At 45.3% G+C, this 23,743-nt stretch overlaps 1 protein-coding gene across 4 annotated transcripts in view; it reads right to left on the bottom strand.

The window, feature by feature from the left end:
- ARHGAP39 (Rho GTPase activating protein 39) overlaps nucleotides 1-23,743 on the bottom strand; it is a 330,726-nt gene that overhangs the window by 23,477 nt on the left and 283,506 nt on the right. For 3 of the 4 annotated variants that reach the window (XM_060775969.2, XM_060775968.2, XM_067467245.1), the window contains exons 5-6: nucleotides 18,898-19,459; nucleotides 8,447-8,539 (exon numbers count right to left, since the gene is read on the bottom strand). In XM_060775969.2, the coding sequence (XP_060631952.2) occupies nucleotides 8,447-8,539; nucleotides 18,898-19,459 (655 nt within the window). The remainder of the gene's footprint in view (nucleotides 1-8,446; nucleotides 8,540-18,897; nucleotides 19,460-23,743) is intronic. The other variant, XM_067467246.1, reaches the window with a different exon arrangement.

Genomic DNA, 23,743 nt, shown 5'->3' with positions numbered 1-23,743 from the left:
TAGGAACCCACCTTCATAATCTGAAGCGGACAAGCAGACCATAGATGATATACACACCTCCACAAGAATCTACATAGATAGACAGACATACACACCCACACAGAGTCTAGCTTGGCACATGGAAGACATCGTCTGTTTTCCATAATTTTGTGTGTATAATTTGGGCATTTGTTGTCCCCTCCTGTCTCCTAATTCCTACCAGCTTCTTTCCGGCAATGTAGACCAGTCATGGGCAAACTTGGGCCCTCCGGGTGTTTTGGACTTCAACTCCCACAATTCCTAACAGCCTACCGGCTGTTAGGAATTGTGGGAGTTGAAGTCCAAAACACCCGGAGGGCCCAAGTTTGCCTGTGCCTGATGTAAACCTTTTCAAAAAGCTGTGGAGTCTCTGGACACTTGGGTAAGATATCATCTGAACAGGGCATCCCACTGTTTACGAAGACTGGACTAAAAGTCACCTTGACTCTGCAGGGCCAGAGGTCAGCTCCCAAAGCCGGCACAGTCCACAACAGCACGGAGGACAAAATCCCCGTATAAATATCAGAAGGCAAAACTCTGCAAGAGTAAAAGGGAAAATCCACCCCGAGAGCGACCTTCAAGTCACCCTGGAGGGCGGCGAAGAGCCCCGCTGACTGGCACTCTGATCTTTCGGAGAGACAGGCGGCTATTAATAGGCTGCCCGCCCGCTGTCTGTCCCCCGTGGGTCCAGTAATCCAATTAAAGTCACGGTGCGGCGGCTCTGCCTGGAGATGCGCCTCTCGGACGGCAGGAGCGACATGTGGAGAGGGCAGCAAATAAGGCTGTCTTCCTCTTTTTGTCACTGCGCTCTTCCAGCCCTTCCACCTGAGATCGTTCCTCCCTCAAAGGCTGGAGATTGCATGCTTGCTCTCTGTATCCAGTGTGTGCTCCACACCTCGTCCAGCCTTGGAAATGTCCTGGTTCAGGCTTCAGAGGTGACACAGAGTCATACAATCAAAGAGTTGGAAGAGACCTCAAAGGACTCCAGAGTCATAGTTCAACACCTAATGTTGGAGTTCAACCTGTGATTGTGTTTCAGGATCAGGGTGCTTTGGATGTGTGAAGTGATGCTAATGAATTTCAAGATGGCAATGGTTTGGTCAATGATACTGATGCAGAAAAGGACCAGGAGATCCCTCTGCAAAGTGTAGTTTCCCATGAGAATGTCCCTGAAGGGTGTGGGGATGATGGCGTACTCCCTGAATTGTTACCAGAGAGTACCCAGAATTTGGGACTTGAAAACAACTGGGCACCTGGCCCAGCTGCAAATCTTAATGAGCAAATAGATGGAGGCAGGAGATTAGTCAAAACAGGCAGAATGAACAGTGCCTTCGGCGGTCTGCCAGAATCCAACAGAAAAAGATAAGGGAATCTCAATTAAAGTGCTTGGGATAGCTTAACAATGGGATAAAAGTTCCAAGTATGGGAAATATAGTCAGATGAAGCATAGTTTAGAATCAAGTGAAGTTTGTGTCCTTGTTTCATGGAAGCCTTGCTGGGAAGATTCTTGTCTAAGTATTTCTTGGGTTGTTGTAGGTTTTTTCGGGCTATATGGCCATGGTCTAGAGGCGTTCTCTCCTGACGTTTCACCTGCATCTATGGCAAGCATCCTCAGAGGTAGTGAGAGGATGCTTGCCATAGACGGATGCGAAACGTCAGGAGAGAATGCCTCTAGACCATGGCCATATAGCCCGAAAAAACCTACAACAACCCAGTGATTCTGGCCATGAAAGCCTTTGATAATACATTAAGTATTTCTTGTTTCATGGTTTGGATTCTTGGGTTGTATGAATGCCTACTCATGCCTGGTATTAATGTTTCCTGGTTTTCTGAATTATATTAGAGAAGTGTGGACTTTGTTTTTATGGACTTTGCTGAACTACTTTTGCTCCTGTTTATCTTCTTACCTAATTGAATTTACCTATTCCTTTAAAGTGATTTTTTACTTTGCTGTTTTTAAATTATCTTCAATAAAAAGGATTGTTTTCCAATCAACGGTGTGGTGTTTACAGTCAGAAGTGCAACACCCAAGTAATACACAACAGCGGCTCCTATTCAGAGTGTTTGGGGAAATTAGACCCCACAGAAATATACATCTTTTGGTGCAAAAAAACTGGAACTAAGGAAAGTTGCTCCTAGAGTGATGGACTTGCTCCTGGAGTGATGGAGTGAGGGGAAGGAAGCAAAACAGGGTTCAGTTCCCCATCTCCTTGCATCCCTTCAGTGTTGGTCTCAGAACCAATGGACAAAAATACCAACAGACATGCATGGCTGCCTCATTCCTTCTGAAATCCTTGGGCGCCTGATGCTTCAAGGACAGTCCTTTCCCCATCAAAGAATAGAGACCACAAAGGAGATCTTTTGTCAAAAAGGGTCGGCTCCCTTGGTGCCCATCACTCCTGGTGACAGCTTTTTTGTTCTGCTTCTCCTGCTTCTCAGAATTGACCGTGCAATGCTGAGACGTATGTTTTCTATGGGGAAGGCGCATCCAGGTCTGTCATGCTCAAGAAGACAGCAGCCCCCTGGGTCTGCCCAAACCAGCAACGTCCAAGCCTTAGGGATGCACTGCAATGCTCTCTCTCCTACTACCACTTTCATACAAGGGTTTCTTGAGGGAACACATATCTGAGGCTGTACCTCAAAAAGCATACCTATGGTCTTGAGGTCATATTAATTCAGGGCTCTCTTGCAAGAGCCACGAGAAACAATGGGCTAAGATTTGCAAGCCACAACCTCTACAGATTGCAAGGAACATGCATTAGGGAAACAAGTTTACAAGAGACAAACATAGGACTCTGAAACAATCCCGGTTCCTTCTTGATGCTTCTTTTGCTCAGTGCTCCACGCCTCTGAGGTGCTCCAGGTCTCTGAAGACAATGCATTGCTCTTTTGGCTCATAGCATTAGTCCACTAAAATTGCAAGAAACATGTTGTTGTTGTTCATTTGTCCAGTCATTTCCAACTCTTCGTGACCTAATGGACCAGCCCAATCCAGAGCTCCCTGTTCCCCAGTTCCTTCAGAGTCAAGCCAGTCACTTCAAGGATGCCATCCATCCATCTTGCCCTTGGTTGGCCCCTCTTCCTTTTTCCTTCCATTTTCCCCAGCATCATTGTCTTCTCTAAGCTTTCCTATCTCCTCAAGATGTGGCCAAAGTACTTCAACTTTGTCTCTAATATCCTTCCCTCCAATGAGCAGTCGGGCTTTATTTCCTGAAGTTGTTGTTGTTCATTCATCCAGTCATTTAACTCTTTGTGACCTCATGGACCAGCCCAAGCCAGAACTCCCTGTCCCCCAGAGTCAATCCAGCCACTTCAAGGATGCCATCCATCCATCTTGCCCTTGGTCGGCCCCTCTTCCTTTTTCCTTCCATTTTCCCCAGCATAATTGTCTTCTCTAAGCTTTCCTGTCTCCTCATGATGTGGCCAAAGTACTTCATCTTGGCCTCCAATATCCTTCCCTCCAATGAGCAGCCGGGCTTTATTTCCTGGAGGATGGACTGGTTGGATCTTCTCGCTGTCCAAGGCATTCTCAGAACTTTCCTCCAGCACTACAGTTCAAAAGCATCTATCTTCCTTTGCTCAGCCTTCCCTATGATAGAAACATAGATCCCACCTAAACATCAGGAAAGGGCTAGCCTGGAAGGTGGTGCACGAAATAGAAGCTGGGTGGATATGTCTTGGGACTGTTTTCCCTGTGCATCATGCCCTTGTGGTGCCTTCTAACCCTATGATTCTTTACCTCTAGGACCACTGTACAAAACAACCAACTTGTGATGTAGCCATAGGCATTTGCTGGAGAAATGAAGGACATTTTCCAGAGATTTTGGAGTGCAATGGCATCTCTTTTATGCAGAAACATTTGAGTCTGTCCATATGGAATTATTTTGTCTCTGAAAAAGAAGGACCGAGTTACTAAACGCCAACAGACGTGCCAATTGTAAAAGAGGGGAAGTCTCCGGTTCCCTGCAGCTCTCAAGAAAAAAAATGGTTGAGAAGCTGAAAAAAGAACTCACTTTTACCTTCTTTTACTATTTATTTTCCCTGGGATATTTAAAACAAATTTCTGAAAGGTAGTGGGATCCAGCAAACTGACCAAATGGGCTGCATGCTTCTCACAAGTTGTCGGTATGGAAATGCTCAGGTACATCCATGGCTTGGTAACATTTAATGAACATCGATCACAACCTAAACCCCATTCTCTGGACAACACAACACAGTCAACAGAGTTTGATGTATTCTATTTAAGGGGGAGGAGGTCTATAAATAACAAGAACAGGTTGTATTTCTGCTGGCAGTTGCGACATCGGAGCGGAGGCGACACAACAAGGAAGTGAGGTTTCCACTTCTCCGCACTTGTCTGGAAGGATTTCCAAATGCATAAAGTGGGAGTCCTGCAAAACGTCTAAAATTAGAAGTGGTGCCTGTCCCATTACGCCTCGCAAGTGTCTCTGGTGTTGAACCAATCTCTATTATGTGTCCCTTTGCACTCCTCGTCCCACACTTTTCCCAGATAAAAGAAACTGGGAGGAATTTTACTGTTGTTGTTGTTGTTGTTCATTCATTCAGTCGTCTCCAACTCTTCGTGACCTCATGGACCAGCCCACGCCAGAGCTCCCTGTTGGCCGTCACCACCCCCAGCTCCTTCAAGGTCACTGTTGTTATCCATCATTAAATCAACTTCGATTTACTCCGTGAATTAGAGATCTTCAAGTGTCCTTGTTATCAGCAGTTCAGCTCAGGTCCCGCAGTCGGTGTGACTTCCTTGGTTAAGTCTAACCATCTGGAATGTAGTCTTCCTCTTGGTTCCTACCTTAACAAGCCTTCTTATCTTTTCTGATGATACAGCCAAAAAGTATGATAAGCTCAGTCTAATCATCCTGACTTCAACAGAGAGTTCCAGGACCCATTGATTTATCTTCTTAGCAACCTTCAGTATTTGCAGAACTCTTCTCCAGCACATCTCAGAGAAGTTGATTTTCTCCCTGTCCAGGTTTCTCAACCATTTATGGAGATGGGAAACAAGATGGCATGAGCGATCCTAACTTTAGTACTTAATGATACTTCAGGATCTTGTTTAGTTCCTCCATAGCTGCCTTTCTGAGTCCCCTCAGGGAGAGAGAGTGGAATATAAAAAAGCTTTTATTATTATTTATTATATAGCCTTATTCTGACTTCTTGACTGCAGCCTCCATTCTGATTAAAGACTGAGCCAAGATATGGAAAAGCACAGGCTTCCAGTATACTGCTCTCTCATCCCCAAGAGGAAGATGCAACTGTCAGATTGCCAGGGCTCTGCCAATATTTAGGCAGAGATGAACCAAACTCCCAGTTTGTGTTAAACAATTTAATTAAAACAGCACTTACTCACTGGCTGTTTTAATAGTCCAAAATATAAAACATAAAGATAGCATTCAGCCACAGAATAAACAAAAACTGACAGCAAACACTGTTGCAGGTTCAAGATAACACCATAGTCAAAAGGCCCAGTCCAGTGGTCAAACGCCACTGGACAACACTGTTGCAGGTTCAAGATAACACCATAGTCAAAAGGTCCAGTCCAGTGGTCAAACGCCGAGAGTTCAATGAGCAAGTCCAGGGATCAAGAGTCTATGCTGTAGTCGGAAGCCAGTCCAGAGATTCAAGGTTCCAGGATTCCAAAGGTTCAGGAGACAGGTCAGGATCCCGAAAATCCACAAACCTGGGGGGAAACCAGCAGCATCTACCACCAAAAAAAGACAAATACTTTTCTCCTAAAGATCAGTCCCAAGGCTAGCTCCTTATATCCAGAAACACCCAGCTGCAGCCTATCTCTTGCATACCTCCACTCTTAATTATTTTAACCCATGAACTTTTACTTACAGATTACTCAACCCTTTAGAACTAAGACATTAACCCTTCCATCACCAACTGCTAGGCCTACCACCACCAACCACCAACAATTGCAGCACATGATACATGACAGCAACTGTACTATTACCACAGGATCCTGTCTAGTTTCCAAATTAAAAATCCTAGGATTCTATAGGATGGGTTGTTGTAGGTTTTTCCGGGCTATATGGCCATGTTCTAGAGGCATTTTCCCCTGACGTTTCGCCTGCATCTATGGCAAGCATCCTCAGAGGTAGTGAGGATGTTGCCATGGCGGTTTAAAGTGGAATGAGACTGCAATAATTTAATTGTGTGAAAGGGCTCTTAGACCCAGCTTGATCAACAAACAACTTTGCTTTAGCTTTGAAAAATCATGAAATCGCACTCCACAACTGTCTCTCTCTTCAATCAGACACCAACCCTTCTGCACTTTGTCCTTCGAGGACACATCCAGATTAACTAAGGGTTAAAAAGTTGACAAGATGCTTTAATGCAAACAGCTCTATAATGATTCCTTAGAAAGACCCCAAAGGAAGCAACGGCATTTAAAACATCCACAAAAGCATTCCCAAGGTAGTCTTCATTCTGATTCCTCCCCTACCTTTAATGCACAACTATTTTTGAATACACACATAAAGAGTGGGATTTGAATTAGGCGACACACCTGCAAGCCCCATTAACCAGTGGCAGTTAAATACGCCACAATCAATGAGCGTGCTTGAAATAAATTCGGGAGCCTCCTTCAAACAGGTGCACCAAAGCTGCTGGCGGGAAGGAGGCAGCGCAATGCAAGACAGCACATCAGTCGACATTTATCCATGGGTTTGCTTTCGAATGCACCAGCGGGAGCTGTGAGAGCCACACGTGGCCTGCAGGTGACAGGTTGTTATTATTATAGTATATTTATTTATATCTCACTCTTATCTCTTGATGTCGTTGCAAAGCGGCTGGAAGCTCACTTCTCAATGGCAGCTCTACCAACTGCAGGATCGGGGGAGTCCAAATGTTTTGGATGCTTCCAATTGGAGATAAGGATTCTTCTCCAACACAATCCAGGATAAGAAAAATGGGTTCTCACACTGAACCGCTTCCAGTTTCCCTTGTGCCAGCCATGATTTCTCCAAAAGCAACTTCTCCTCCTCTGTCACTCCATCACTTGTGTGCTATTTCTAAGATCTACAGAGACACTTGCTGGAACACCTCAGCAAGCGAGAATCCAAAAGTGGCAGCCTCAAACCCAGAACCTCAATCAATAGCTTATATCAAATGAGAGACTCCCCCCTGGGCATACAGAGGACTGGGCGACTTGGAAGGCGCTGAACAAACTGCGCTCTGGCACCACGAGATGCAGAGCCGACCTTAAGAAATGGGGCTACAAAGTGGAATCCACGACATGCAAGTGTGAAGAGCAACCTACAGACCATCTGCTGCGATGCAACCTGAGCCCTGCTACATGCACAATGGAAGACCTTCTTATAGTAACACCAGAGGCACTCCAAGTGGCCAGCAATTACAGTCAGCCTGGGAGAAGTTTAAAAAGGGGGATTTTCCTTTAAAGCAAAGAATTAGTTATTGAAAACAATTGCCTGTCCTTCGTGGACAAGATTAGGAAACCACCAGTTGCATAAAAGCCTGGAATCATTTGTTTAACTTTCTGAAGACAAGAGAAGTTTCTGTTTGATTGTTCATTAATAAAGGACTTTGTTATACTTCACAAGCCTTCTAAAAATCATTTGTGGTGGAAAACCTCTGAGAACTTCTCTTCAGGGGCCCCTGGCTTCCCGCTGGGCTCAAGTCACACGTCCTATTTAAAGGCAATTATTTACAGGCCCAGCATGCGACAGAACAACATAAAAACACCTTGGACATTAAAGTTAAGTACCATTACCTGATTTTGAATGAAGATGACAACAACAACAACAATAACAACAACAACAACACCTCATTGCTGTCACCTGCCATTGTAAGCATTTAGTTTAGAGAACCAATATAATATTAACACGCCAGCAACTAGACCTGAATGGTGAGCCATCGTTCCACATCAAAATGCAACGCAGCTGCCTTGCATGCGAACAAGCTCCTGACAGCCCTGCTCATGTGCGGCCCATTAGTCAGAAATGAGTGACGAGCAAACAGGTGCCCAACCGCCTCTCGGGGTGAGAGAGCGGCCAGCCGTGTTTGTGCCAGCATGGCTCTGTTTCATGTGCATCGCTGCCCATGCAGCTGTGTGGTCGCATGAGGTTGCCAAGTGGTTGACCGCCCACCCACCCACCCACCTCCGCAATCCTTGGGTCCCAAGCCAAACCAGCCCCTTCGAGGCCAACGCACGGCCAGGGGCCTGCTGATGGAAGCACAATGGGCAGCGGTCAACCCGAGCTTGGCTGCTGAAGAGGCACGTCCGAAATTAGCCATTAAAAGGGGTCAAAGAGAGAAGCGTGAAGCCGATGTTAAGAAGAAAAAGTGGAGGCTAAAGAAGCTGCAGAGGAAACAAAGCAGAGTTGGCATCTACGTCTAAGGAGAGAGGGAGGGGCTCAGGGAGCGCCCACCCGTGGCACCCTACCATCGTGTTCTTCGATATAGGGCTTGGGTTTCTTTCTCACTTTGGACTTCTTCTTACTGTTCATTTCCAGGAGTTCTTTAATGTGCTGAGTAACTGGGGAACAAACAGAACCATGAGGACAACAGAATGGAACACAAATGGGGAGGGAGGGAGGAATACAAATTTCAAATGCAAAACAAAATTGAAATAAAATGGATACGGAGCACCACTTTCCATGCCAGCTGGTTCAGAAGGAGTGGAACTCTGCTGGGCGAAGTTTGCAAAAAGACCCTTTCTTCCACGTGTAAGAAAGGGACTGTTCTCTCCTAGGTACGTGGCCAAACCGATCCAATCCAATCCAGATTTATACAGTAAACAAGGTTGATGCAATAATGCCTTGGAGCCATACATACTGAATCAGAGTTGGGAGTCATGGGGTCCTCCAAATGTGGCTGAAATCCACTTTCTTGGGTTTGCATAGTCCCTGGAATAATGGGAGGTGCAATTCAGCAACATCTGGCAGACTGCACGATTCCCATCCCTGTACTTGCTCTCAGAAGGAAGAATACAAAGTGAATGATATTTAACCTGCTGGCGGTGATGTGCCAAATGGCATTTGTTGGGTTTCACCCACAGACCACCTACTGCAATGCAACCTGAGCCCTGCCCCATGCACAATGGAGGACCTTCTTGCAGCAACACCAGAGGCACTCCAAGTGGCCAGCTACTGGTCAAAGGACATTTAATAGAACACCAAGTCTGCAAATTTTGTGTTTTGTTTGTTTGTTTGTCTGTTTACAACTGTTTTGGTTCGCTCCTGATATGATAAATAAATAAATAAATCCCTGGACTGCACAAGTCTCTTGTGTCATCAAGTTTCCAGACCTCAGTGAGTAGATAGACTATAGATAGAATTAGAGTGAGGGATTCCTCCCTCCACATTCCTATGCATGCTCTCCCAGGAAGGGCTTTGTCTTTACTCTTCCTCTTTGCCACTATCTCCTCCCCCTTTGAAGATGTAGCAATGGAATATCTGTGAGGGAATTTCCTTTTTAAAGATATTTTTATTGCCTTGGGCTTCGCCATGTGGCCATTCACCATTTTCTGGTCTCTTCTGCTTTTTCTTTCTTTCAGCGAAGACACATTTTGCCTCTCTCTTTAGGCAAAATGTAGCTGCATGGATTTTTGACTTTTTACCCTTTTACCTTTCTGAGAAGATGAGATTTAGTAAGCTAGCGAGCTCCAAGACTTTTTCTATCAAGAATGTATTTCTTTTACTTTTATAAATTCTTTTGAATCTAAATTTCTGACTCTGCAATCCTGTGCCATCCTATGAAGGGAAAGCTTATCCTAGCTTACCACAAATAAGTTTCTGCTGGTTATGAAGTTTGATTCTGGTACTCTGCTATATTTATGGTGGAATCACCCCAACCGAGGGTTGTTTTTTTGTCATGTATCATGTCCCATAGTTTATGGTGGTTGGTGGTGTCAGACCTGGCAGTTGGTGATGGAAAGGTTAATGTAAGTCTTGGTTCTAAAGGGCTGAGTAATTTGTAAGTAACAGTTTACAGGTAATAGCAATTAAGGGTGGAGGCATGCAGGGGATAGGTTGCAGCTAGGTGTTACTGGATTTAAGGAGCTAACCTTGGGAGAAAAGTATTTGTCTTGTTTTGGTGGTAGATGCTGCTGGTTTCCCCCCAGTTTTGTTGGATTTTCGGTATCCTGACCTGTCTCCTGCAATCTTGGAACTCTGGAACCTTGAACCTCTGACTGGTTTTCAACTACAGTATAGACTTTTGATCCCTGGACCTTGTTAATTGAACTCTTGGTGTTTGACCACTAGACTGGACCCTTTGACTACGGTGTGGCATTTGCTATTAGTTTGTTTACTCTGTGGCTGAGTGTTATCTTTATGTTTTATGTTTTGGACTATTGAAACAGCCAGAAAGTAAGTGCTATTTTAATTAAATTGTTTAACACAAACTGGGTGTTTGTTTGATTCACCTCTGCCGGAAATAACGGCAGAGCCCTGGCAACATAACAAAATACTTTTCTCCCAAAGATCAGTCCCAAGGTTAGCTCCTTAAATCCAGTAATACCCAGCTGCAACCATCCCCTGCATGTCTCCACCCTTAATTGCTTTTACCTGTAAACTGTTACTTACAAAATACTCAGCCCTTTAGAACCAAGATTTACGCTAACCCTTCCATCACCAACTGCCAGGTCTACACCACCAACCACCATCAACTATGGGACATGATACATGACATTTTTGAGCCTAACAGCTCAGATTCCCCAACAGCAGTTTAGGCAAGGTAAACATTTTGGTTCCAAGAATGAAAGAAAATGCATCCCTTTTTCTGATTTTGCAACATTCAAAAATAGAGGCTGTTTTAAGATGCAAGGGACACAAATTATGGAATGGCTAGGGTTTCCTTAACACTAAGAAAACCTGGGGTCTACATTCAACCTGCTCAGGATCAAGGCGGATGAGGAACCCAGTTTGGGGATGACAGAACCCATTTAGAACTTCTTCTGGACCAGCCACACTACAACAGCCGAGAAAACAATGCTCCTGTTAACATAAAATTGCACAAAATGGAAAACAGAGATAAATAAATAAGGGAACTGATTGGAATACATCAGGAGTGGCTGGGGCCAGGTTTCGCCCAATGGTAGCACAAGGAAATTGTGTTGATACCAAACACCGGCAATCCCAAGAATTAAAAAATGGCTGAGGCAAATCCAGCATGGATCACAACAATGTGCAAGAAACAAGTCTGATGTAGGCTAGACCAGAAGAAATGCATTTTTACCTCTTGGTCACAAGTGGGGTGATGGCAGCCGTGCTTTGCACTGAAAACCATACAATGAAAATAAATGCTTATATATCCTGACAGTTGTGTATTCACACTCCTGGCTGCCACGTTCCTACTTCAGTGGTTGGGTATGAAAATGTGTATGTATTTGAGAGAGAATTCATCACGTCGTAGAAGGTCCGTCAACCTTCCCTCTTTCTCCCAAGGCATTTGCAAGCTGTTCAAGAGAATGGGATGTGGCTGGAAAAAAACCCACACTGATAATTGTCACGACATCACAGCTGGCTGTGAAATCTGGGCAAAGTGGGGGTGGAAGCAAGAAAAGGAGGAGGACTCTTTGGCTGATCTACACAGCAAGTTCAAAGCTTCAAGAATAACCAAGAACAAGATGTTCTGTTTGCTGAAACAAAACTGCAGGTAGAATGGATGCACTTGAGTTGGTTGCAGAAACAATTTTGGACAACCAAAATCACAGTGTTGAGTTATATGGCAACTTATGTATTGTCAAAGGCTTTCATGGCTGGAATCACTGGCTTGTTGTAGGTTTTTCGGGCTATATGGCCTTGTTCTAGAAGCATTCTCATCTGATGTTTCGCTTGCATCTGTGGCAACCATCCTCAGAGGTTGTGGCAAGCATCCTCACAACCTCTGAGGATGCTTGCCATAGATGCAGGCGAAACGTCAGGAGAGAATGCTTCTAGAACATGGCCATATAGCCTGAAAAACCTACAACAACCCTATATGGCAACCTATGGTGACCTTTAGCGTTGGTTAGATTTTATGGACTGATTTCACGGCTAAAGAGAGTCCATCCCAACTGGTTGGGATCCTGTGGGAGACATAATGTAGGTGCTGTTGGCTAGGCATTAATCTGGTCCACAGATGCAAGGCAGCATCACCAAAGATGAGGACCAAATAGAGATCCTATTCAGTACAAAACACTAAACACTAATTCAAGAATTCTCAAACTTTGTTTGGGAGAGGGATCTTTTCTTAGGCAAAGGATTCTTGGACTTGGAGGGCCAACATTCACTTCACTTAGGCGATCCCTCATAGTCTGAGGATGATGGTCCTCCAACGTCAGTGTTCTGGCGGTGGGTCCATAGGTGACTGTGGAGCCCTATTCTTGATCTGCATCTTCTTCCGCAGTGAAGGCATCGGTTTTCAGGTGGAAGGTGGTCCCGGTCGGGGTTGGCTTGACGCGCCTTCCTCTTGGCACGTTTCTCTCTCACCCTCTATTCATGCCTCATCAAATTCTACAGCACTGCTGGTCACAGCTGACCTCCAGCTGGAGTGCTCAAGGGCCAGGGCTTCCAAGTTCTCAGTGTCTATGCCAGAGTTTTAAAGTTTGGCTTTGAGCGCATCTTTAAATCTCTTTTCCTGTCCTCCAACATTCCATATTCCATTCTTGAGTTCGGAATAACGCAATTGATTTGGGAGACGGTGGTCAGGCATCCAGACAATTTGGCCAGTCCAGCGGAGTTGATGGCAGAGGACCATCGCTTCAGTGCTGGTGGTCTTTGCTTCTTGCAGCACGCTGACATTTGTCCGCTTGTCTTCTCAAGAGATTTGCAGGATTTTTCGGGGGCAGCTGATGGCAATATTTGAAAACCACCATGGCCAATTTATAGCTACACAGAGAACAGGGAAGCCCTGGCTCTTGAGTGCTCCAGCTGGAGGTCAGCTGTGACTAGCTGTAGAATTTGCACAAATGGAGCGCGAAAGAAAGAAACGTGCCAAGAGGAAGGCACATCAAGCCAACCCCGACCGGGACCGCCTTCCACCTGGAAACCAATGCCCTCACTGCGGGAGAACATGTGGATCAAGAATAGGGGAAAGCTGGGCAAAGGAGCGCAGCACAGTGCCTGGAATTGTTCCTGTCAGGTTTTACAATGTATTGTAATATAATATAGCTGAGTCATGCACTGCTAATGGGCTTCTATTGGAAATGCTGAGTCATGCATTAACTGTATATAGAACTTCATTTGGGGAATGTGTTCTGGCCTAGTCCAGGTGATAGTGAATGATGTAATCCTGGGTCTGAGTTAAGTTAATGAGTTGGGAACCAATCAGAGATTTCTATGTGTAATTGTATAGAATTGTATATAAGGAAGTCATGTACAGTGTATATTTCTCCTTGTGCTGTGATGTTGTTCGTCGAAGGCTATATGTAATTAAAAGAACCTGTCTGCTAAGACAAGATATAACTGTGTGCTGTGGTAAGTTTGTAATATCATCTAGACTGGGGGAAAGACAATGGTAAAACTGACAATGGCCGGGCATGTGCTCAAGTGTCTGTAAAAGGTTCCACAGTGACTGCAGGCTGTGGGAGCAGTTGACTGAAAATACTGTGCAGGAAGAAGCTACTGGAAAGCGCTGAAGTTGTGCAACTGATCTGCTGCTGAATTGTGAATTTAGTCTCAACAGTTCCCCTCTTTGGGACACAAGAGAAGGCCTGTCCTTGGCACAGGAAACCCACATCCTGGCATAACAAAGAATGGTTGGCAAAGGGTGGAAGATGTAATGCTGCAGCCGCCCAGCGTAAGATAGGAAGAGCCCAAACTTAGAACAAGGTGGCTTCTGTTGGGGCTCTCTCCCTGCCCAGAGGTCTCAGAATAATCACTCGACATCAGGCATGGGCACTAAATGGAAAGCATCTGGAAGAACGTTGCTTATGGATGGGACAGACTTTGGTAAGAACAGGACAAGAGTTGAAAGCATATTGAGGGACCGTGAAACTTGGTGCGATTAGAGTCAAAAGGCTGGTATTGTGGTTGGGGTTTTTTTTGGCTGCTCACCCCCTTAATCTCCCACTTAGCTCCTTTATGTCCCAAGAAGACCTGCACTCCTGAGAAGCTGGGGAGGGAGGCCCGTCATTCCTTACGGCTTGCTTTGAAGGCTCTAGTGAATACCTATCAAATGGCATTTTCGCCCCTTTCTAAAACCATCTCGCAAAGGCCACCTCCTTATTTCCCAGAAGGATTGTAGGGTTCCCTCATCTGAGTGGCACTTTGAGGCACAGACTGGGACTGGGAGAGACTGAACAATTGAGTTTTGTGCGTCTCCTGGTCTTTAAACACATCCGTTTCCACTGGAAGGGCGCCGGGGGATTGGAAAGACTTGTTCAACCAATGCTGATGTTACGCAAAAGCAGAAAATATAGAAGTCAAAGGGAACATTTGGAGTCTTGAAACACAGGAAATGGATGAAAAAATATATAGAAGAGCCATACAAGTGGAAGGAACCTCATGGATCATCTAGTCCACCCCTTACCACAAGGAATAGACAGTTAAAGCTCTCCTGAAAGATGTCCATCCAGTTTTTGTCTAAGGACATCCAATAAGAGACAGCCCACTAGGCTTCAAAACCAGACTATTTCCACTGTTGCAAGGGCTTACTGCTAGGAGGTTCCTTCTAATGTTTTGGTTGATTTTCCCTCTTGCACTTTGGGAAACACTGCCTTAGAAAAAAAAACCAACAGCGAGAACGAATACAGTGTTCCCTCACTTATTGCGGGTGTTCATTCCAGGACCACCCGCGATAAGTGAAATACCGCGAAATAGGGATGTTCATGCCTTGGATTAATGTTTTCTGATTTTCTGAATTATATTAGAGAAGTGTGGACTTTGCTTTTATGGACTTTGCTGAACTTTATCCTGGACTACTTTTGCTCCTGCTTATCTTCTTACCAAATTGGATTTACCTATTCCTTTAAAGTGCTTTTCACTTTGCTGTTTTTAAATTATCTTCAATAAGTAAGGAAGTATTTTCCATCCAACAGTGTGGTGTTTACAGTCAGAAGGCCTTTCCTGACCTGGAGTGCAACAGGTATTGAAAAATCAGGAAAGACAAGATGAATGGTTTTGTCCATGTTGCCAGTTCAGAAAGCTAGCCCTTTGGAGCTACTTTCTATTCATTCCGGGTATGGTGATGGTCTTTATAGCATTGTAGTCCAATGATCAAGCCATTAGCTGCCTCCCCATAATTTAAGGTTGTTATGAGTAGCCCATTACGCAAACCTGTCTCAGGATTTGCAGGTAGCTCTTTCAGCAGCCATCACAATGGCTTCCCAATCCCTTTGGGCAACCCTTTTGAGAATCCCTGCTTGCCATTATGGTCAGCATAGGGTTTACAACTGAACTAATTGTGGAACAGGACAAAGTTCCATCATGTCAGAGAAGGTACTGCTCCTCCCTTATCTTCCCAATCCAACTTTCCATGGCAAAGATCACCCCCAAAGTAGTTATTGTGACCAGTTTTGGCACCCCAACTCAATAAGAATACGGACAACCTAGAACATGTTTACATAAAAGTGACCAAAATGCTCAAAGGTCTGGAAACCAAGTCCTATGAGGCCTAGTTTAGGTAAGTGAGTATATTTGTCTTAAAGGCAAGGATGCTGAGAGCAGACATGGGAGCCTGAGACTGGGACATAATAGAGCCGTGGCTTCAGACTACAGAAGAAGAGATTCTGCCTCAATGTTAGGAAGAACCTCCTAACAGGATAAGCTCATAAACAGTGGAATATCCTGCCTCAGAGTGTGATGGAATCTCCTTCTCTGGAGGTTTCAAAACAGAAGCTGGATGGTCCTCTGTCGTGAGTGTTTTGATGGTGTGTTCTTGGATTGCAAATGGTTGGACTGGATGGTCTTTGGGGTCTCTTTCAACTCTATGATTAAGTAGAGAACGGGAGAAGAGAGTTGATGCAGAGTTGATCCCAGTGCCTCCAATATGGGCAGTTTGAAGGGTGATGGTTGTGACTGGATGTTGGGAGTCCAGCTGTTTTAGCCTTTGCAGAGGTCAGCACACGGTTACACCAAAAATAAGTGGCTGTCTCCAAGGGCTACATGATACAGCAACAAAAGGCGACAATGTAAGGCATTTTCACACCCCATTAATGAAATGATGTGCTTCCTCCTGCTCATCAGGCAGAGAACATTTGCCGGGGAGGGCTTCTGTTCGGAGAGGTCTGGTGCCTAATGATTTAGAATAACAGCACCTCAAATAACCAATTACTGGCTTTAACGGCAGAGCTGGACCGCAAACGGAGGAGGAGGAAGATAAAAAGGGAGGAGGATTTGCTCATGATTCAAGGACTGACATTTATATGGAAAAGGATGTGATTGGTGGGACAAGAATGAAATATAACTTTGCAAAAGAGATGAAAACTCTGTTTCTGACTTGATCCTGGAGCTGCGGAAAAAGAGTGAGGAAAATGGGGGCAACGGGGCTCAACGGGGACCGGGTTGTGGTGCAGCTGGTTGAAAGCTGCATTAAAATAATTACTGACCAAAAGGCCAGCCTGGGTTGAAGTAAACTCCCGACCATTTGTCTAGCTTGCTGTCGACCTTAGCAGTCTGAAAGATGGTTGCATCTGTCAAGAAGAAAATTTAGATACTGCTTTATGCAGGGAGGCTAATTTAACTAATTTACAACACAATTAAAAAAATCTCCAGCAACATGCAAAAGTATGAGGAAGTACTCCATTGGTGTCACAAGTGGACGGTGAAGCGATAGCTCCCCCGGTGGCCGGAATTAAAAAAGCATACCTTCATGAAGCTGGAAAGTTAAATAGCCTCTGTGTCACTGTCTATGTTGGTGACTGAGCTAGTTTCTGACGATGAGGATGATGGGATTCAGATTCCTGTTGGGTTTCAGCTTCCTGGCTCTTTGTCTGTGCCTCAAATCTCAGAGCCTGCTTCTGAGGCTCTCACAGACAGTGCAGTGTCAACACAGCTGTTTTCACCAGAAAGGAATGTTAACGAAGGGTGCCTTCCCACGATGATACCGAAAGTGCAGATAAGGATTTGACTCGAGAAACTCGCCTTGATCTCTGGGTCAGGCGGAGTTTGTGTCTGGCAAGCAGACGGGAGGCTAGCTTGGTGCGAGGTCATCGCAATGCTTTTATGATGCTGAGAGCCTAATGTTTTTATGTTAAAATGGTAATTAGGCCTCTTGGAAACTCTGTGAAAGTGTCAGTTCAACGTAGCTTATTAGCCTGAAAGCTTCATGGAATAACCTTAACCTGGAAAGCAGTACGCTTGGGATTGCTTGCATTGTGATTCTTGGGGCTAAAGTTTCACTGCTTGTACCAGGGACTTTGGTTTGAACTTTGCCAATAGGATTATGTCTCCTACTTTTACTTGAAGATCTTTGGAACTGTATTCTGCATTTAACCTTAATCTCTGGGACTTTACAATGCTTATTCTTTCTTTTGACTTGGATTTTTTCCTCAATAAACTATAAAACTACAGCTCTTCTGTGGTGGTGTTTAGAAGCAAGGTGAAGCCTACTCTGAGTTGCAACAGTCTATATAAGTTGTGTGTCTATGGCATTGAATGTTTGCCATGTCTGTGTGAATTGTGATCCGCCTTGTGTCCCCTGCAGGGTGAGAAGGGTGGAATATAAATATTGTAAATACATAATAAATAAATAAATTATCCGTGGCCCACAAAGTCTCTTCCAACTCTATGATTCTATGATCCTAACTGGGTTGGAAAAGTGCGCCACACAGTCCAGGTGCTCCACCCGAATCACAACTAAATGACAGTAAGACAAAAACAACCGCCTTGGACACTGCAAATAAAACATTTAGAGGCATTACTAGCAAGCCAGATGGCTCAAGCAAGCCGTATCACTGTTCATTAAACCCTTATGGTGAGATTTAAAAACAGACACATTTCCTAGTCTAAAGTGATACGGCAAGGAATGGGAAAGACTAATGGGTTAAAGTGTGTGTGAGCCATTGAAAAGTTCTTGCTTCCTTAACTCACAGGTAGAAAAATAGAATTAAGAGAGAAAAGTATTTTGGAAGATTCCTGGCTGAAGATGTGTGGTAAGGAGGTCCTGGATGTGACTTAGGGAAAGATGAAAAGAAATGCTAGAAGACTGAATGGAAGAGAAATGGGACTCTTGGAAATCAGAGTTTGAATTCCTCCTCAGCTTTGAACACACAATGGATGATTTTGTCCAAGTTACACTCTCTCTGCTTTAGAAGAAGGCTATGTTGGCCAACGTATCAACATATGTTGATATCTCAACGTATATTCCCATGTCAACATATCTCAACGTATATTCCCAGGTTCATCTTAAGGTCAACACAAATCAAAAATGGTTTTAAGGCACAAGACTCTGATGCTAAGAGAATAGGGTTCAAATTGCTGCTTGGCTTCACTCGGGTTCAAATCCCTAACTGGACCTTGGGCAAGTCATACTCTCTCCGCCTCAGAGGCAGGCAATAAATAAATTCTGTCAAGAAAACCCTGCAATAGGGTCACTCTAAGTCAGCTGGCTTGAGGGCATATAATAATAACAACGACTGGGAAGGACCTCAACTCTACAACATCTGGGCTAGGACTATGAATCCTTCCAAGTCTGAAGGAGGGCATTATTTGGGCTGTAAATCAACAACATTATAAAATAGTTCAAGGAAAAGCTCAAACATATGTGTGTGCTAACATTAACACGTATGTGTGTGAACTCAGGTCTAGCCAAAACCCATCAAACTTGTTTCATGTGAGATCCCATGCTGGATTTTCTTGAGCCTTAGGAAAGGAGAGCCAATGATCACATCTACAGTGGTTTTGGGTCACCTGATTTGGGAGGCCACCACTGTTTCCAAAGGTACCAAGGGTCTCCCATCCTTGCCCTTACCTTTTGTGTCGTTCACGGGGTCCATGTGCCGGTAGATGTATCCTTCAAGGTAGGAGTGGAACTTGGGGGTGGGTGGGAAGAAGGCCAGGCAGATGGACATGAGCTCCCAGCCCCGAGCGAGGCTCTCGTAGCGGAAGTTCTCGGTGGTCTGTCGGCAGAGCTGGATGTACAGTTCGTCCCGGAGACCCTGCATGCTCCAGCCTTTGGTGGCGATCTCCAGAGCCACGTTCAGTTGGTCCGTCTTGGCCCGCCGGTCGCCCATGTACATCTGGATCAGCTTGAATATCTCACAGGCTTCCTTCTTGACGTTGCGGTCGGTGGTCATGATCATGGGTTTCTTGATGGACTCGCTGCTCCAGGCCAGCATGTTGGCGATGGAGACCTTGCGCCGAAAGAGCCCTTGGGTGTGCTTGTTGAAGTGCTTGGAGGCCCAGTTCTCAATGTCCGTCTCCGAGGAAGGCTTCCTTAGGTTGAAGGTGGGGAAGACACAGCTGGTGCTAGGCATCATGTTCCGGTTTTGTCTGCTGCTCTCAAACTGTGCGCAGGCGCCAAGATCCTCGGACTGGGGAAAACAAGGGAAAGAGAACACAAATATGGTGACCTTCTCTCTGAAATGAGAAATCACTAACATCAACCTTTACAGAAACAGGAATGCTACCCAAGTCCTACCTTTCCTTCCATCTCATTCACACTCTGCTGGTGAGTTGGAAATACCTTTTACTGCCTCTTTTGCAAAATTGTGTTTGCTTTGTGTTCTATTGGGGGTGCGTCTACACTGTAGAGAGAACATTTTAATCAAATTTGTGAATAACCAAGTGGTGTGAAATTGCATTAATTCTAGAGTGTTGATGCATCCTCACATAATCTTTTCTTCTTTTCTTCATCAGTCTTTTGAATCCATGTATCTACTCTGACTAGGGCATGCAACGAAGTCTTCTTGAAGGCCACCTCACATTGGTGTTATTTCCTCCTGCTAAACCTGAAAAGAGGCTAGGAAGCTGCCTTGCTCAGACACAATGGCTGGTCCATTTAGCCTTCTTTACATGGTCCATCTAATTGGAGGTCCCATCAGCAACTGCCAAAAACTCAACCATGGCAGACATGGGCAAACCATAGTTTTTAATTGCGTCTTGGTGTTATTGTTTAATGTTTATTGCTATCGTTTAATGTTTATTGCTTTGTTTTATGAGTTTATTTATTGCTGTATTTGTTATGTTGTTGTTTTGCTGATGTATTTGGCCTCGGCCTCTTGTAAGCCGCAGCGAGTCCTTCGGGAGAAGTTAGCGGGGTATAAATAAAGGTTTATTATTATTATTATTATTATTATTATTATTATTATAAACCCAGGCCCGCGGGCTGGATGTGGCCCTTTAGCCTCTTATCTCAGGCTCCCGTCTGCCTCGGCCCTCCTCTGAACTTGCAGATGCAGTGGGCCACTGTGTCCGTAGGCTGAGAGAAGGGCTGAGGCAGAAACATTGCGGTAGCGAGCGCTGTCTGGAGAGCTCAAACCAGCTCCCTGTTTCTCCTCCTTTGACCCTTGGGAAGACCCTTGGGAAAGACCCTGAGTCTTTCCCAGACTCAGGGGTGAATTGGGGGGAGAAACACAGCGCTAGCGAAACAGCTATTGCCAGCCCCGTGTTATTTCTTCTCCTCCTCCTCCTCCTCCTCCTCCTTGGGAACGCAGGCCTTCCCCAAACTCAGAGGAGAACTGGGGGAAAAAACATGGTGCTGGAGAAAGGGTTCTCGCCAGCTCCGTTTTTCTCGGAGGCTTGGGATGGTGGGCCGCCTCTCTCGGGCTCAAAGGAGAAGCGGGGGAGAAGCACAGCGCTGGAGTAAAGGTTCTCACCAGCTCTGTGTTTCTCCTTCTTCTCAGAGGCCTGAGAAGGCAGGCCACCTTCCCTGGATTCAGTGGAGAAACACGGCGCTTATTCCTTCTCCTCTAAGCCTTGGGAAGGTGGGTTTTCCCTGGACTCAGAGGAAAACTGGGGAAGAAACACAGGGCTGGAGAATGGGTTCTCTTCCAGGCTTGGAAAGCCACAGGTGTGCCTTTCCCAGACTTAGACAAAAAGTGGGGGAGAAACACGGCACTGGCAAGAATGCTCTTGTGAGTGCCATGTGTCTCCTCCTCCTCCTCCCACCTCACCCCCTCCTGCCCCAACCCCACCCTCTCCCTCCTCACCAGTCGGACCCGGAAGGAAGCCCCTGGGCAAAAAAGTTTACCCATGCCTGTGGGACATGCTACCTGCCAAGCATGTTCTCTGTCACTGAGCTATGGTTCTTAAAATCTGAGCCAACATAACCTCTGGAAGTCCAGGGTAACTTTCCTTCTGATTGCTTCCATGGAGATTAGGGCAAGGAACAATGGCTTCAAACTACAAGAAAGGAGATTCCATCTGAACATGAGGAAGAACTTCCTGACTGTGAGAGCCATTCAGCAGTGGAACTCTCTGCCCTGGAGTGTGATGGAGGCTCCTTCTTTGGAGGCTTTTAAACATAGGCTGGATGGCCATCTGTCAGGGGTGATTTGAATGCAATATTCCTGCTTCTTGGCAGAATGGGGTTGGACTGGATGGCCCAGGAGGTCTCTTCCAACTCTTTGATTCTATGATTCTATGATTCTCCAGCTCAGCTATTTTCCTATACATCTCTGTTCCACCAACGGCAGAACCACTTTTGCCAACTACAAGAGATGGTGTCCTGTGAAAGCACTGGAAGGATAACTTTTTAAAAAATAAGAAAAAGGGCAGATTCGAATTTCTGGCCTCAGGGAATAAAGCGAGGGAGAACTTCTAGGGTGTCTCTATGAATCAGAGCGGAGCAAGCAGGGAAAGATTGGGTCAAGTCCATTGATGCCCTGCCGGCAGTCAGCACATTCCAAGTATGACTCATCCAAGTTCTTTTGAAATCCTTTTTTTCCTCCACATGCTCTTCGCATGCAGTCTTTCATTTCCTAGTGCTTTTTAGCTATTCTTTCATGGGATTTTGGGGGGGGAGGGGGTAACGTCCTTTAAATATCAGCTGCTTAGTGCTGCCCAAATCAAAGGTGAGAAACAAGGTGGTGAGATTCAGAATCTATACATGTGTATCAAAGGTTTGAGAATCCCGGCAAGCTACGCTTAATCCAGTGTTTCTCAACCTTCCTCGTGCTGCAACCCCTTAATACAGTTCCTCGTGTTGTGGTGACCCCCAACCATAACAGTATTTATGTTGCTACTCTATAACTGCAATTTTGCTACTCTTACGAATCATAATGTAAATATCTGATATGCAGGATGTATTTTCATTCACTGGACCAAATTTGGCACACGTACCCGATATGCCCAAATTTGTATACTGGTTGGGTTGAGAGGGAGGATTGATTTTGTCATTTGGGAGTTGTAGTTGCTGGGATTTATAGTTCACCCGCAATCAAAGAGCATTTTGAACCCTACCAACTATGGAATCGAACCAAACTTGGCACACACAACTCCCATAACCAAGAGAAAATACTGGAAAGGTTTGGTGGGCATTGACCTGGAGTTTGGGAGTTGTAATTCACTTACATCCAGAGAGCACTCTGGACTCAAACCGTTATGGATCTGGACCAAACTTGGCATGAATAGTCAATATACCCAAATATGAACACTGGTGGAGTTTGGGGGAAATAAACCTTGACATAGAATCATAGAATCATAGAATCAAAGAGTTGGAAGAGACCTCAAGGGCCATCCAGTCCAACCCCCTGCCAAGAAGCAGGAATATTGCATTCAATATTCCTGCTTCTTGGCAGGGGGTTGGACTGGATGGCCCTTGAGGTCTCTTCCAACTCTTTGATTCTATGATTCTATGATTCTATGTCAAGGTTTATTTCCCCCAAACTCCACCAGTGTTCATATTTGGGTATATTGAGGATGCATGCCAAGTTTGGAAGTTGTAGTTGCTGGGGTTTATAGTTCACCTACAATCAAAGAGCATTTTGAACCCCACCAACGATGGAATTGGGCCAAACTTCCCACACAGAGCTCCCATGCTTGGAAGGGACCCACTGGTGCAAACTTCCCTCCACTGTCGCATCCTCACCCATGCTCCCATGTGCCAAGCATGCCTACTCTCCCCTCCCTGTTTGGAGTCTTACAAACAGCTCTCCCCTTGGTTGAGAGGCCAGCTGAGAGGCCTGCCAATCACAGCAGAGAAGGGCTTTTGGTGGGAGGGTTGGCCCTCAGTTTCCAAAAAGGAAGAGAAGGACAGGTGGAGAGATCTTCAGCCTTTTCTGCCAAAGAGGTTCCGAAGACCATCAGAAATATATGCTTTCTGATGGTCTTTGGCGACCCCTCTGAAACCCCCTCGCGACCACTCCAGGGGTCCCGACCCTCAGGTTGAGAAACAATGCCTTAATAATTGTATTTTGCTTCTTGAAAAGGCCGGCATCCAAAATGGATGTTATGATTCTAAAGAAAAACATCAAGAGATCAGTTCTTCATACCAATTATGAAAGCACACGTCAACTAAGAAACATAATGTTTTAGACCGAGACAGTATGAAGGGAGAGATAATTTGCTCTGAGAAGGACGGGGTGGTGAGAAGGACAGGGTACAAATATAGTAAAAGATAAAGGTAAGGGTTTCCCCTGACATTAAGTCCAGTTGTGTCCGACTCTGGGGGTTAGTGCTCATTCATAGACACCTCCAAGGTCATGTGGCCGGCATGACTGCATGGAGCGCCGTTACCTTCCCACCAGAGCGATACCTATTGATCTACTCATATTTGCATGTTTTTGAACTTCTGGGTTGGCAGAAGCTGGGGCTAACAGTAGGAGCTCATGCCGCTCCCCGGATTCGAACCTGAAACCTTTCGGTCAACAAGTTCA

This window comes from Anolis sagrei, chromosome 4 (assembly GCF_037176765.1).
Source record: "Anolis sagrei isolate rAnoSag1 chromosome 4, rAnoSag1.mat, whole genome shotgun sequence".
In the NCBI taxonomy this organism is placed as follows: Eukaryota; Metazoa; Chordata; class Lepidosauria; order Squamata; family Dactyloidae; genus Anolis; species Anolis sagrei.
This window is presented reverse-complemented; position numbering and strand designations above follow the sequence as displayed.